We start from the raw sequence: 15,537 nt of genomic DNA, 5'->3' as shown, positions 1-15,537 counted from the left end.
TATGGATCGTAAGAAAACCAAAATCCATCAATTCCAGACCAAGTGCAAAAGTGTTTACAATGCGCATTCGTTCAAAATACAACTATACATTTCATATTTATGTAGGCCAAAACAAGGCCAAAAATAAGAATTGTTTAAACTTTTGTCGAGCATGCGACATAGTTCAATGGTCGCTGGCGGTTCTATGTGCACATTAATAGTGTTACTGTTTATTGATGAATCTGCCGTTGTGTATTTATTTTAAAATACAACACAAATTCAATTACTTTGTTTCTTGTAGTTTATTCCTTTATTATTAAGAATCGTTGAGGAAAACGAAATGAGTATATAAACAAAAGGTTACTGTATTTGTATGGAAAATTATGAACTCGTTTTTTGGAATAATACTTCACTCCCGAGAGTCGTGCAGCATTACGAAGAAAAAACTCTGAATATTTTCCTTAACAAAGGCAGTAATTTATAACTATAAGATATTTAAAGGGTACTTCGTTCATTCTGTCCATAATCTGGTCATTAAAGTAATATCATACTTCAACAGAGATTCCAAATTACAATTCGTACTATTCTTGTTATCATTTTAACACGCTTTCTCTTTTTTATTCTTTTAAAACAAACAAAGTATAATATACTAATATGGTAGAGGCACTGCCCCATCTTGGGGTGTTTAACAGCACCAGAGGACAATTGTCATAACCAATAATAATTTTCTTTTGATACATTCACAATATTTTGTCCATAGAAGTTCACAATTGTGAGCAATAAGATTTGAATGATGAAACTGTTATATTCGAAAATCAATTTCTAAAGTTAAGTAAAAGTATGATTGAAGTCTATGCAATACTAAATAATGTTTCGTCATACCGTCTTCATTTAACAGATTGGATATCAAAATGTGACCAAAAAGATAAATATAGACATAGGCAAGAAAGTAATCGCTATTGTATTTGGAAGTACGCAAGGAGGAGATAGTAATTTGAAATAGGCTGACTGATAAACCATGTTTACCAATTTTGCATGCTATGTATGACATATTTCTAAAAACGTAATATTCACATATTTTATGTATAGCTTTTTAAGCCTGCAATAGAATGACCTATCTATGTCAAATCAAAAACATGACAAGTGTTAACACAAAGCATTCGGTAGTAACCGTTGTTCCTCGTGACATTTATAAAACTTAGAATTTAAATTTTCCATTCATATATTAAACAATACGGACGAAAGAACACTTCCCTGCCCCACTCCATTAGTTACATTGAAGGAATTAGATACCCTAACAATCATATTACAAATATGTGACAGACCAGTTTACTAGTGTAACAATTGTGTAAACGCATATTTGTTTTAGAGACACTTTTTAATTATGTTCAATGATTGACACAAACAAATACCGTACTAACGTCTATAAAACATGAAAACACAGTCCTACGATGTTCTTAGTATTATTTGCAATCGTTCTTAAAACATAGTTTCAAACGTCTGTTGTAGATTGTATCTTAAAATAAAACTAATTACCTAGATTATCGTAACGTTTCGTCAAGCTAAATGAACGTAATTCATATCTGCATCATTTGAAACACTAATTAATAAGGATTCAAATGATGTTTTCACATGTTGGGAGTATTATATTGGTCACATTTCCGATCTATGCAAATTAAGAGCGTATTGGAAGTAATATTGATATTTTGTTTAGTTTGCTTCAAGAAATCTAGTCTCTAAGTTTTCAAATTTAGTTGTAAGCATGCCTATTCTATGTTTAAAATTATTCCTTCCTAAATGGTATTATTATAAGTTCTCTCATCTGGTGATAATGGGAATGTGAGCCCCATGACTTGGATTCTCGTTATCAGCCCACGTATGATAAGCATTTCGTGCTGAGAAAAGAAGGTTTTTGCCACAGTGATTCCAGCCTGGCATAACACAGTTACAAGGTTTAGACTTTCTCACTAAACATTAACCAGAGATTGACTATGTTTGTAAAACGCCGATAATCAATTTCATATGAACTTGATTACGACGTCCACGATCGTTACCGACCCCTAGAAAATGAGGAAGCTCGATCATATTTAGCAAGAATCCAGCTTTTAAGTATAAATCAGTTTTTCGTCGGATGTGAGATAAGACCAATTGATTCTGGACTTCAGTTGTAAGAGTATATGTGGGCATAAATCAAGACAGGGAGTTTGGTCAGCAATGATAATCATTAAAGTAGTGCGATTGTCAGAGGCAACATGGGTATGAATTATTCTCATACTGCTTATAACGGAATGGGACAATTGTGTCCAGACACAGTGATCCAACCAGGAGATATTATTGTAAGAGTCATTGATACAAGAAAAATTAGTTATGTGGCGTATATATTTTAAGTCCCATATGACATAACCATATTTGTCATTAAATGGGTTAGGTTCGTCTCCAAAGAGAGCATGTCTTGATTTATTACCATGTCAATCTCTTACATAGACACGTTTGGTGTGCTAGCCTTTATACAATGGAGTTAATTGTCTAGAAGTGATGGATATATTCCACAACATCTTCAAGTAAATCACAATGTAAATATACATTTATAAAAAGCATCTAACTGATCGCCTGTCCAAATGGTAATGCCTGTTAATTTGGGATCATCGAGATAGTATGCATTTATATTACTTGCAAGAGACCGTGAATTTCTTACACCAAGACCTCCTTAAGGTGTACCTATGTGTATGCCTTTAATTGCTCTTGTGATTATACAAATAAGTATGGGAAAAGTAATCAGACACATCTAACAAAAATAATAGCATGATCTGACAAGAATGAAAAAAGAATGTTAGCTGATTTAAAAAAAACGTTGATGATGCTTCCACAAATTCCCGGCAATGATGATAACGCTTTGTTTGCATGTGCTTTAAATTTACTTGAAATATCGTATAACCCACGTTGTACTTTTCGTGTATTTTCTGAAATTATCCTAAACACTATTGCTATTGCGCTGTTTACCAGTCTTATAGCACCAAAGATTGTTACAATTATTACCATAGTTTCTTACAAAATAGCTCATTAATCGTTCACTCAGTGGAAGATCTGTTTCTACCATGATATTTAGTTTATGTGGGTTTTCCTGTGTAGATTTAGCATTTTTACCGTTAGCACCAACATACAATTTGCATCTGCAATTCATATAATGGATAATATGCATGCAGTCTCAGGGACAATATACTATTCTATACAAGCGGATGATAGAATAAGAGTTGTGTTCTTACAGAGATAGGATTACAATTCTTGCAATACTTATGCAGTCTAGCCACATTAATACTTCTTAAATCTAAATAGATGGTTAGTTCACGAGCCGCATTAGTTCAGTTGGCAGAACATCAGAGTCGTAATAATTGGGTCGTTGGTTCGATACTAACAGACATGCCAAAATCGGTTCTTTTGGTGAGTCCTTGTGAAAGGCTTTTAGCTCCCATTTGCGTGACACTATATAGCCAATGGCATATTAAAAATGTTATTAGAAAAACAACAAAACCCTAGCTTAATGCCACTTACAACATTCAACATTCGCATTTAACGTTTCTAGAAAGTCGGAAAGTCAAAGGTGGATAGATTGTGATATTTAGCTATCTGATAAAGAAAGAGAAAATTAAACAGGATATAAAATCATGTCAGAAACGTTAAGCAAATGTGTATTTCGATTTGTGTTGCAGACAGGAGAAGAAATGAACAGTTAAAACGGATGCTGTCCAGTTCATTGTGCATATAAAACTAAATTTTAGCAACATTGAACGTTGGTCATCAACATGCATGCAGATCCTTTCCCCCCTCCTGGAACCTTTTTTTCCATATCATCTTCCGCGGGATCTACTTTTCCGAATAGCAGTTGCAGCTTATAATTGACAGTGGGGACAAATATTATTGATCTATATGTATTAGCCTGGAAAAAGACTACATCAATGAGACTTGCGCAAAATAATTTAAGATATATAAATGTAATGTCATTTTTTGAAAATTACCTTTAAGTTAAAAGAGATATTTGTATTTACAGAAATTACAAATTTTATATTGAATTTCGCAATTATGTCAATAAAGGAATCCTTAAATTGTGCAAAATAAACATAAAAAATCAATGTCTTTCAATTCGGCTATATCAAATATCAAGATCTCACTTTTATAATAGAAGGCGTCAATATTCTAATCAAACTAAACACTTGATAGTGTATATTATTTTAGTTCCCAAAAAATCATTATTGTTTTTCATGGCGATTTGCTAGGCAGTGAAGAATGTTGCTTGTATTAAGTAGAAAGCGCATTTAAATTCTAAATAGAAAATGAAATGTTTATTTGAGCTCAGCCACGTACCCGGCATAGGATGAAAATGTAAACCGATACAAATTGTCATGTTACATTTAATCAAAACTTCTAGTCATTTCATTCAAATGCCACTTTTTTCTAGAACATCAAAAAGATAATATATGCTGCTTGTTATATATGATGGGTCCAAATTAGTGCTATAATAAATAAACTAATTTTGGTGGTTATGAATTTTGTAACCAATGTAATGGATTTCACCAAAACTATAGAAGAGTGAATGACATATATAACGTAAGGAATCTTTGTTTCTTTTAGTACCTTATGAAATGTTATATAGATAGTAATATTATAAGTAGAATGGCAATTATTGTTCACATCATATTAATGTTTAAATGAGTAATTATTTTGAACATTTCTAGCGATATAAAGTAGGTCGGATTACCATTTAAGTCATTAATTATAAGTGCTGCATCAGTGAATTCTGATCTCTTACAAACGTTCTTCTTTAATGGACTGATTTATTTCATTTTAATACCAATAAGCATAGGCTTGAACATCGAGTTGGTGCTGATTGGTGATAATTTGAAAATCTTGGCAGTTTAGACGATTGATGACTGAAAGTTACATTTTCAACAAAAGTGCAAATGTAGGGTATTGAACGCTGAACATGCTATTTGTATAGGGCCATTGTTGGGTACAAAGCTTTTTTATTTTATATTTTATTTCTGAAATTAGAGCCGACTCTCTTTCTTAGTCCAGTGTCTACTCGTCGTCTTTTTCACTATGGATAGTTCTACGTACAGTATTGAGTTTGTGTTCTTTTTAAATGAATAAATACTGAAATACCCGGGATCATTGATATGCTCTGCTATGAGTTTAGAATTTTCCGTCACAGAGTTCAAGGCAAAATACAGAAGCATATAATTCCTGACTACTGTGCAGTTACAAAAATTTGTAATAGTTGTACAATGATCTATTACCCTACATTGATTTTAAGCAGATTTTGAATAAAGGCAAACCTCGTCGGACGCTTCTGTCATTCTTTTCACGAGGTCAACAAATTCCTGACCTTTGACTTTCCTAACAAAAGGACATTTGGGGAACCAACGTGCGTGTTCGATCCAAGGATCATCCTCTGGATCCCAATGCTTAAGACCTCCATCGCAGGCAAAGCATCTCACAACATCTTGGAGACCTATGTGAAAAACATTAGTGAAGTTATGTCAATATGTACATAAGACCTTTCTGCAAGTGAGTTTACATTAGTGCTTATAGGGTGCAACTACAGGTCAACATAAAGATTCCGTGTGAAAAATAAAACTTTTAGCATATGCATATATGATCGTTTTGGGGGTGGGATTACTTGCAACACAATTTTGTTTACTATTCTAGAAGAAGGCGACATTACTTTTTATAAATGTATCCATATCTGAAGGCCGTAGTTTATAAAGTTATAAATCCGCACTCACGATTTTGGTTATTCACCTACGGTTATGTATGGTAAATATATTTTGTAGAACTTCAATGGAATATTATTGGCAATTTGAAACAGAATTTTCTTAATTTGGCTAAGTTTGATATGGTAATACAATGTTTGGATTTAAAACATAGCAAATTCATTAGAATTACCATTTGAAGAAGTAAATCATGGACACGTCAAATGTGTGAATTGCCTGAATAATTACTGAAACACGACTTACCGGTGTAATAAAACCCTGCCTGGGCAACCTGTTCTGGTTTTTGCATCATACTTGGCGGCCATCTTGCGAAGGTCGATAACCGCGCAGAGTAAGCTTGATATTGTGGTCTTCTGATGCGGTCAACAGCTGTAAAAGCTGGCACGGACGTTCCTCCAGCAGCTGAATCTGGATTAATATACCAAGGATTATTTCCTTTGTTAATACTGAAGAATCTATCATATATTATTTTCAGAAAGTTAAAATATTCAAATAGGTTTCTATAAAATTCAAAGTAAAACCTTGAGATAAAAAATAAATACATTTTGCATACCAAGTCTGTCGGAGAAACAATGAAGCTAAAATAGGTTTACCATATGTGTGAGACGTTTAATTTCCATTAAAAGAAGAGTGACCCTTGCGTTTTGGCAACCCAGTCAAAATGTTTAAGTTTGTTTATGGGAATTTGTTTCTGCGCATGGATCTCGACTTGGATGACATTTATACTTATTGCAATAAGACATAAAACATAGTGACAAGAAATTTCCAAGCCATTTTTACTATGAATTTCATGCCATTGAAGTTATTCATTTGTGTTTTAAAGCAAAGGATGAGAAACGTTTTTATAGCTAAAAATGTTTACGTTTCGATTAGCTTTCGACATCAAGCCTTAGCTTGAATGATAACATAAACAACATACTTTCTACTAGCACCGTTCAATATAAAGGTGTTTATCAATTCTCTTGATGAACAACTATAGTTTTTCTTTGATTACTTCATAAAACCAACAGTTTTGAATATCAAGCAGATAAGTATATATGTTTCTCTATACCTGTCCAAATTATACAATTTGTCAATGACTGAGGCTACATGCGCACGTCTAAGATCCATACTACCAATTTCGTACTCACTTCATTACCATGTTCATGGAGATTTGTCCTAACAGTTTAATAGCTGTATCACAGAAAAGAATATATTTGAATAATACAGTAGAGAGCTTTCAGCTCGAAGAAACATTTCTACCATCCTAAATGAATGAGACCTCACAATTTCAAACCTTCAAACTGCTTACTTATTAACTGAAAGGTTCCCAAAATCTGTCACGCGCAGATATATCCTTGACAATCTGCATAGAAAGAAAATATACTGGCTTTTTGCGGACACTGCTAATCGACCTATTTGCAGGGTAGCAAAATAATGTAAAAGGAACTTTTACGACTCCTTTTATTGTAAATTCAAATGATACACAGAAAATTATATAGAAAATTGCGAAGAAATTGCAAACGTGTGCAAACATTAAAACATAGACATGTAGGTGGGTGGACTGATGGAATATTATATATACATATAAGCAGACAAATGGATGGAAGGATGGATGAATTGGGGATCAATACATATATATATATATATATATATATATATATATATATATATATATATATATATATATATATATATATATATATATATATATATATATATATATATATATATATATATATATATATATATTTGAAATGTTGAGATTTAGCTTGATGCAAATTATAGATTAATGGAACGTAAAGATATGTGCATTTTTTGTATGTGGAAATGTGTTATTTTAGAATCATTTATTCTGATAATTTTAAGCATGTTGTTGAGACAAACCGTTGCTGAATATGCAAGAGGAAATCTCGCCTCCTGTCATCCTCTCTCTCGATCTGATTTGAGCCTGAAACAAATAAATCTAATTAAAGATGTAAACTATTTTAATGATAAAGATGAAATGAAGATAAAGAATAAATTAATAAACATTTTAAACTTACAAATATTTCTTGAAGACATACATGTACTAAGTTATTTAGAAATAGCATTTAGAGGGATACAGCCATAAAGCTACAATAAGAATTAAAACTTTGATAGCAAAATGTGTTGAATATTTAATACATTTTCACAATCGTACATATAGATTTGTACCTCTCAAAACTAAAATAATGACTTCCTTGGCTGAGTATTAAAATCGCTTTAATGTTAGATGACTATTTCACCACCTTTTTAGCAGAGGGTTTGATGATGAAGCTGTTGATTTATTTACCATTTATCTGAATAACATAAAACAGTGTGTTCAGTTAAGTAGTTACAAAAGTGACTAGTTAAATTTCACTAAGGATGTACCGCAGGGTTCATCACTAATCCAATCCACATTTAACACTTTCATTAATGATATCTTATAACTTAAATGGTAGACTGTACTCTATAATTAAGCGTTTGGTAATATCATGACTTACGTAACAATCTTTAAATTTTTAGACCAACCTTAAAAAGTGAAAGGCTTCCACTGATGAGATGGGTTCTTTTTCCTCAGAAACACAGAAGAAGACTAATCCATATAAATGCCAGAGCTTGCATTAGGACAGAAACTGTTTTTAACTGTTTCAGATTCAGTGATTACATGTGGAAAATCTGCTAAAATTCATCAGTAATTAGCTGATTTACATTTGTTTGTCAAGTGAGGCTTAAGCTGTTGTAACAAGAAACAGGAAAACGCAGTTCTAGAATCGCTTGAAAGTATGGTAATGCTGATTAAGGAAACGACAGTATCGCTTTCCTACTTATTGGATTTGAATGTAAAATTATGTCTCTTTCTTGTATCGAAAATTGATATTGATATTATAAAGTTTTTGCTATTATAATCAATGCTTGTATATTTGAAACGTGCCTATGTATATACCCTGCACATAGATATTGATGCATTTTCTACTGGACTCATTGCGTGTAACGTATTTTTGTAAATTGTCTTTGTGTATAAAGATTCTTTAACGTCCTTTCAACAGATGGTAATAAAAGACTAGATAAACTTTTTAATGTAAATCTTGTATGCATTTGAATTTACATTAAATACAATAACATGGATTGCCTTGAATGTTATTGCTGTTAAGTGAAACAGATTATGTAACCATGACTCATTAGATGACAAGATCTTAGACTCTAAAATGAACCTTGATCATGTGTTCCATAAATACAGATAAGTTGTTCTATCATCTTTTTGTTTTCGTTATAAGAATTATTATAACATAACATTTAATGTACTGAAACATTTCAAAATGTTTTCATTGCATATATGTTAGTCATTATATATAACTTATACAAAATCACAGAACTTAAGGCCTCGTTTCGACATTTCATTGCTGTTTCCGAGCATCGCAAAACATTCCATTTTTAACCCGAAGTTTGACAATATCCGTTTGAAAATAGTAACACTTGTAAAAAAGTGATCGGCAATGTTTAATTTCTTCCTTTTTCATATAAATTTCATCTCCAAAGAATAATCTTTCATTCTACAAGTGTTTCTCAAGTATCCCATTATATGTAATGTTTAAATAAAATAAGCTACCTAAAACATAGTAGCTATTACTGAAAATAACTTGCAGCCACGAGGAAGCTTATGAAATGTAAATACATGAGGTTAAAACTCAGTATATCCAGACCTAAAATAAACAGGCAAAAGTCTGGTTTAGCGTACCATTTCACTTAAACGAAACATTTACAAATCAATAACATCTCAGTTGACTGTTGACGGCCAAGTATCCTTGCGGGACATATTAAAACTTAATTCAAGAAAATACGTCTGAGAGAAACAATCATTGTATATACTTGAGATGCATTCAGAACATTTAATTCATCTGGCTAATTAGGTCTGCATATATTATTTAATAGAATAATAAAGAGAATAGGACGCATACTAATCGTATAAATTATTGATTGGTTAAAAAACAGAAAATGTAAATAAGTTATACTTAGAGGAATTAAATGTTTGCCAACTAGTTGAACATAATATCTGAACTTCCACATTATCGATGGATTGCGCGATTGACGAAAGTGACAAATTTTAAAATTTATACAGAAAGGAAAATAATAAAAAACATTCTCAACCAACTTAACCTTCAAATGTGTGCATTATAATGTCAACAAAAATCCAAGACATGGAGTAAAAATCAAAATGAAAGAAACGAAAGAACGATTCGCTTGATCGCGAAAAAATTCGATCACTTTTGATGTGAGATGTCATCCAATAGAATTTTCAGTATCAAATTCTGATTTACCCAATTCACAAATGAGATTATAAGAATTATGGTGGAACATGTACCAATAATTGGTTCACTGTTTATGATAAATGCTGAAAATACAAACATTTTCAAAATGGAAATAATGCAAGCAACATGCACTGAAAGAGACGATTCTGTCATGGCGTTTTTGTTTCAATGTAAAGGCAGTTGCACGTATTCTGGAGGCAAACAAAAACATACAATTAAAAATGCTTACTTTATATTCATTTAGAGTGTCAACCCCAAGCTGGTCCGCGAGAAAAGAGCAATCGGGTGACATTTTTACATGCTCTATGATAGGGTCTTTGTCGGTGCTCCAGTTTTGAAGTTCTATTCCGCACTGGAAACATTGAACTGTATCCTTCTTGCCTAGAAAAATGATTCGACTTAAACGTATATAATTTCAGTACATTGCTGATATGGTATAATATATCTGAAAATACGAGAAGATTACAATGCCAGGATAAAATACAGAAATTGTAATTAGCGAAATGTTATAGGCTATTATATATATATATATATATATATATATATATATATATATATATATATATATATATATATATATATATATATATATATATATATATATATATATATATAATACTTCATAACGATGATACAAATGACTATTTTAATTTTATTTTTTAAGCTTCAAAAGTACTAATTTAGGTTACATATTATTTTTAAAAGAGATTTATAAGAGACAGTGTTGCCGTCACAATCTAGGACCATTCTACTAACTGTAAATGGCTATAACAAAAACCTGTATGAAAAAATCCAGTCGTTGCAAACACATCTGTATCAAGGTTTCTAAACTCTCTGAATGTAGAATAGGATGTTTTTCTTGCATCATAGGTACTGTATCTAGGATGCTTCGGCTGTTTCTGTCGTTGATCGTTTTGTCCTTGGGTACGTTGGATTGATCCTGTGTTTGACGCTTCATCTGTTTGTCCTCTGGTATTCGTTTGACGAGTTGGAGGTCGTTGTGCAGTTGGAGCTACGGTCAGGGAGTTTGAGCACGCGCAGTCTGATACAATTTCTCCGTAGGGTGAAGAGTTTCCGCTCAGCGATGAATTATCAATGCTATTAATTACAGTTATAAGCGAAGGACGGTTTTCATGTCGAACATGAAACACAGGTACGATTTTATTACGTACGCACACTTCTAATTCTGGAAAATTGGCATTATCATCAATGCTTGCAATTGTCTTTTCTCGAGGTTTTAAAGCTAATAGACTGCTGAATCTGCATAGCATTACTTTCTTTCTTCTACTACCTCTATCTTTTATTTTGTCTATGTTCTCACTTATTTTCCAGACAGATCGGATCTGGACGTCCGTATAGTGATCCGTTTTCTCCTTTATGCCGTTTATCTTATCATCAAATTCGAATTCCAAGACTGTGGCGTAAATATTCTCAGGATCAAACAAAAATAAGACTAAAGTGTCATTAAAGTCCGTAAGGTAAACACCTTTTTCAGCGATTATTATCATGTTTGGTTTATTCTTATCGAGATTGTGTAAACAATGTAACATGGAAGAATATGTCCTGAATTTGTTATATTTCAGGTGTTCCTTGACCCTTGTGTTGGAATATGCATGAGGAAAGTAGGTAAGGGTTCCAAAATTTTCATGAATGATAATCAAACTATTCGCAGTATTTTCGAAATTTCTACGACAAATGTCTATCCGATAATTCTTTTTTGCATTTCCAAGATGCATTGTTACAATACTGGAATCTGTCATTCTTGCCATTTTTGTTCAATGTTTAAAGTATGTGTCTTCTTGAAGAGACTCCAATATAGCCGACGGATCTTATTGTCTTTGCACCACAGATCAATATGTTTCCCGTGTCTCTTCAAAGTTCCTGTTGCTGCTCATAACACCATCGTATTTTCGTACTTGCAGTACAAGTCCACTGAATCCAGGCATATGTATTATTTTATGTTTCTCCCACATCGTTCTTGTGTATTAAACCTAAATAAAATTCAAATATAATGTATTAAGTCAGAGACACCGCTAATTATGCAACAGATTATGCTTTTTACCTCTTTGACCTGACCGAAGTCATTTGTGGTGAAAAAAGTGAACTCATGAATAATTTCGTTTCATTTTTAGATCATATTTCAACTCAATACATAGCTGTACATTTTTCACGTAATAACCCTTTAACGCAAAATATGCCTAGGTCCGACATTAAAATCTTTTTTTAGGTTGGACTTTCAATCGTAGTATTGTTGAATATGTAAAATATAGGCCCCAATTTCACCATCATAACTCTTAAAATTATGTAACAATATTTAACCTATGATTAGTACATCTTGTGTCAGAATGAACCTACGGCCAATGAGATCATATTTTAGGAGATATTAATCCCTCTCTGCCTCCCCTTGCCAGTCTGATACAAGATGTAATGAAATATTATTTGCCATCATTCCAGACGCACTCTACACTGTGAAACATTATTGCATATATTTAAAGTTTGAAATATGTTGTTACATAATGTTTGTTACTGTCATTGATAAAGTGTTTACATGCAAATATAATTATTGTCCAAGAGCCAGTATTACAATAAAATCATAGCGTGCACTTGGTAAGTGTTTTATGGCCATACACGAATAAGGAATATATATACTATACTAATGATGTCCGTTTGTCGGCTCTTCCATCAGAAAGTTTATCGCTAAGGTGAGTGTCTTATCTCCTTATAGTTGCAGATTGGTACTCTAGAGGGGCATTACTATAATAACAAATTCTAGAGACCTAACAGCTGTACTGGACAAAAGGGTTTCAAAAAGCTATAATATTACTGTAAAGCGTAAATTAATACATTTGTAATGACTTGTTTGTTACGCAATGAAAATCAATAATGTTATGTTGCAGGTTCAGGTTAAAATATTCTGCTGTAATAAATACAACTTAGTTGCTTAAGTAATTTTAAATACGACATGTACATCTAAATACACGTTATTCTACAAATCGAATTTTACAAGGTGTATTTATCAAAACAACAATTCTTCACTTTCTCATACAATTAGCATATTTGTTTAGGTTGAAACACGCATTACATATTTTTGAAAGTTTAGACATGTGTAACAACACTACAAATATGTCATTGCTTTTATATTGCAAACATGCAATGCCCAAGTGTAACATATTTAAAAGTCATATTTTCCGTTTTTATTTCAAACGAACATTCATTTTGTTCCTAGAGTAATATCAGTCCAGTGAAAACCTGGACGTGCCCATTTGAAATCGACGCTTCTGTCAGTTCTATGTTTATAAAGTTGAATTTACCCCTTTTGATATTACACAAAAACACAAAAGACAACAAGAACAATAAAAATAATAATAATGATGGAGATGCCTGTAGCGCGAACATTAAAATAGTGAACGGAAGAACAGCTGATGGCAGCATAAGATCAAGCACCTGCGGTTAACAAGTTAAGGGTGAGTATACAAAAATTTTGTTGTCTTACTAGTGTGCACAATATTTAAGAGAAACAAGTACAACGTCAATCATGCATTTAGTGAGCACAGCAAGCTAGCTGAGTCTGTCGGGATGCAACTCTAGACCTTGCTACAACTCAAAATATGGGATGAAGTGCACATTCAAGTGGTACGATAAAACACATAAAGTGGTTAAAACATCATGAAGAAAATCATGTGTGGCTTTAACGTTATGGATAGAGACGAATTAGGACTGGTTTATAACGAAATAAACAATACTTATTAGTACCAGTAGGATTTCACGAAAAAATGCAAAGAACAAGAGAAACTAATAAATAATTTGACCTGACCAAAGAAGTTGGAAGATTCTGGTAAGCATAGTCCATTCGTAGTAGAGGTGTTTAGAGAAGTACTCAGTAAAACTCAACGATATCCAAGTTAATAGAAAATAACACTACTAACAGCAGAATTGATTGGGACGGCAAGACCAATACGTTGCGTCTTTGAGATCAATATATGTCCATATATATGTAGGTAGGTAGGTAGGTAGGTAGGCAGGTAGGTAGGTAAGTAGGTAAGTAGGTAGGTAGGTAGGTAGGTATGCATACATGCATGCACGTATGGCTCTGTATTTCCACTTTATTTTTGTTGAATGCAATACGCTCATATATTAAGACCATTGTATTGTTTCAATTGCTAAAAGTTAAAACTGTTAGGGGTTTTCTTCTTTTAATTGAATTCTCATAAAGCCTTGTGGAATCATTATTTATCAATTACTACATATCAATAAAGAAATATCAAACTAAAAATCTAAGTAAAGAGCAATCATAAAGTAAAAAGGAATTAACAATGATCGAGTGTCACATGCTTTTAAACCATTATAACCATGATAGGGTAAAAACATTATGAATGAAACAAGTGCAAAGATGTATCCTGGTATTTCCAATACAAACCCTCACAGCCAGTAGTTGTATACCTTTCTTTCCCTCGACTGTTGCTTTCCACGCCTGTGATAACAATGTCTATTAGCGAAATGGTATTGTTGGATTTAGTATGTAATGGCTCGTGTGAGCAATTTATATTTATTTTCGCACTCGATCTTTCGGTGGTCAGTCTCCTCATAATCGATACAATGCCACATTGTATGGGATGAAGGATAGATTCTGACTTATCGTCTTTACTTTTATTTTCAACAATGGTTTCTCATGTACTTTTTTCAAATGCAGAATAAATGCAAAAACTACTTATATTCTCCATTGATACCATATGACTGATTAGAGAGTGATTAGTAACATTCAACAGATCATGATATATTTTAAAAATATCAGCATTTTGAACTTTATTTCAATAATTTGAAGGTCTATTATCTTTTGCAATTCCTTCACAAGTTTGGTGCTTTCAAACATTTAAGTTAAAATGGGACTTTGGTGTTCTAAATTAATAGACACGTTTATTTCCGTGAGATTGTCATTTTATGTAACATGTTTTGAATAAAGTACTCTTAAGTCATTTCTCATATAACAGACAAAGTATACAACTGACCTGATAGTTTATATATTTTATTTGAAATTCTTTGACTATGGGTCATCTTTCATTTTCATATATGACTGCTCTATAGCTGACCTACAATGAAAATGTTTGCTTGAGTTTGTTAATAATACTCTTGTGGCTGCAAGAATGTGCGAGGGAAGTTGATGCGCACAGGCACGAAGACCAGAGTGCACTAAGGTCTTTGTTGAGCGACTGCTCAAAATATGAGCTTGATGGGATCTTTTCTATTTAGGACATTATATGTACTATGCATACCATAGTTGCGTGGTGATATTAAAATGGAAGAAGTAGTAAATCACAAATCACGTGAACCAGTGTGAAGCCAACCATAAACGCACCCTGCAAACCGTTTGAGAACTATTTGAAGAATCTGACACCGCCTTTCACTGATAGGCGGTGGCTGGCCTCTTCCACTGGGTCGGTTAAAATATCCAATTCTAGCCTTCATCATCACACTCACACTCCCAACCCCTATTTTCCTAT

General features: G+C 32.6%; 1 protein-coding gene across 3 annotated transcripts in view; it reads right to left on the bottom strand.

The window, feature by feature from the left end:
* LOC149786494 (uncharacterized) overlaps window positions 1-15,537 on the bottom strand; it is a 53,762-nt gene that overhangs the window by 14,492 nt on the left and 23,733 nt on the right. For 2 of the 3 annotated variants that reach the window (XM_089976963.1, XM_089976964.1), the window contains exons 2-6: window positions 10,818-12,030; window positions 10,269-10,420; window positions 7,614-7,677; window positions 5,991-6,155; window positions 5,310-5,485 (exon numbers count right to left, since the gene is read on the bottom strand). In XM_089976963.1, the coding sequence (XP_089833089.1) occupies window positions 5,310-5,485; window positions 5,991-6,155; window positions 7,614-7,677; window positions 10,269-10,420; window positions 10,818-11,808 (1,548 nt within the window). In that variant the 5' untranslated portion in view covers window positions 11,809-12,030. The remainder of the gene's footprint in view (window positions 1-5,309; window positions 5,486-5,990; window positions 6,156-7,613; window positions 7,678-10,268; window positions 10,421-10,817; window positions 12,031-15,537) is intronic. The other variant, XM_089976965.1, reaches the window with a different exon arrangement.

The sequence above is a fragment of the Sinohyriopsis cumingii genome, chromosome 12 (assembly GCF_028554795.1).
Source record: "Sinohyriopsis cumingii isolate HCF-2022 chromosome 12, ASM2855479v2, whole genome shotgun sequence".
In the NCBI taxonomy this organism is placed as follows: domain Eukaryota; kingdom Metazoa; phylum Mollusca; class Bivalvia; order Unionida; family Unionidae; genus Sinohyriopsis; species Sinohyriopsis cumingii.
The sequence above is the reverse complement of the archived record's forward strand: the minus strand, read 5'-3'. Positions and strand labels throughout refer to the sequence as shown.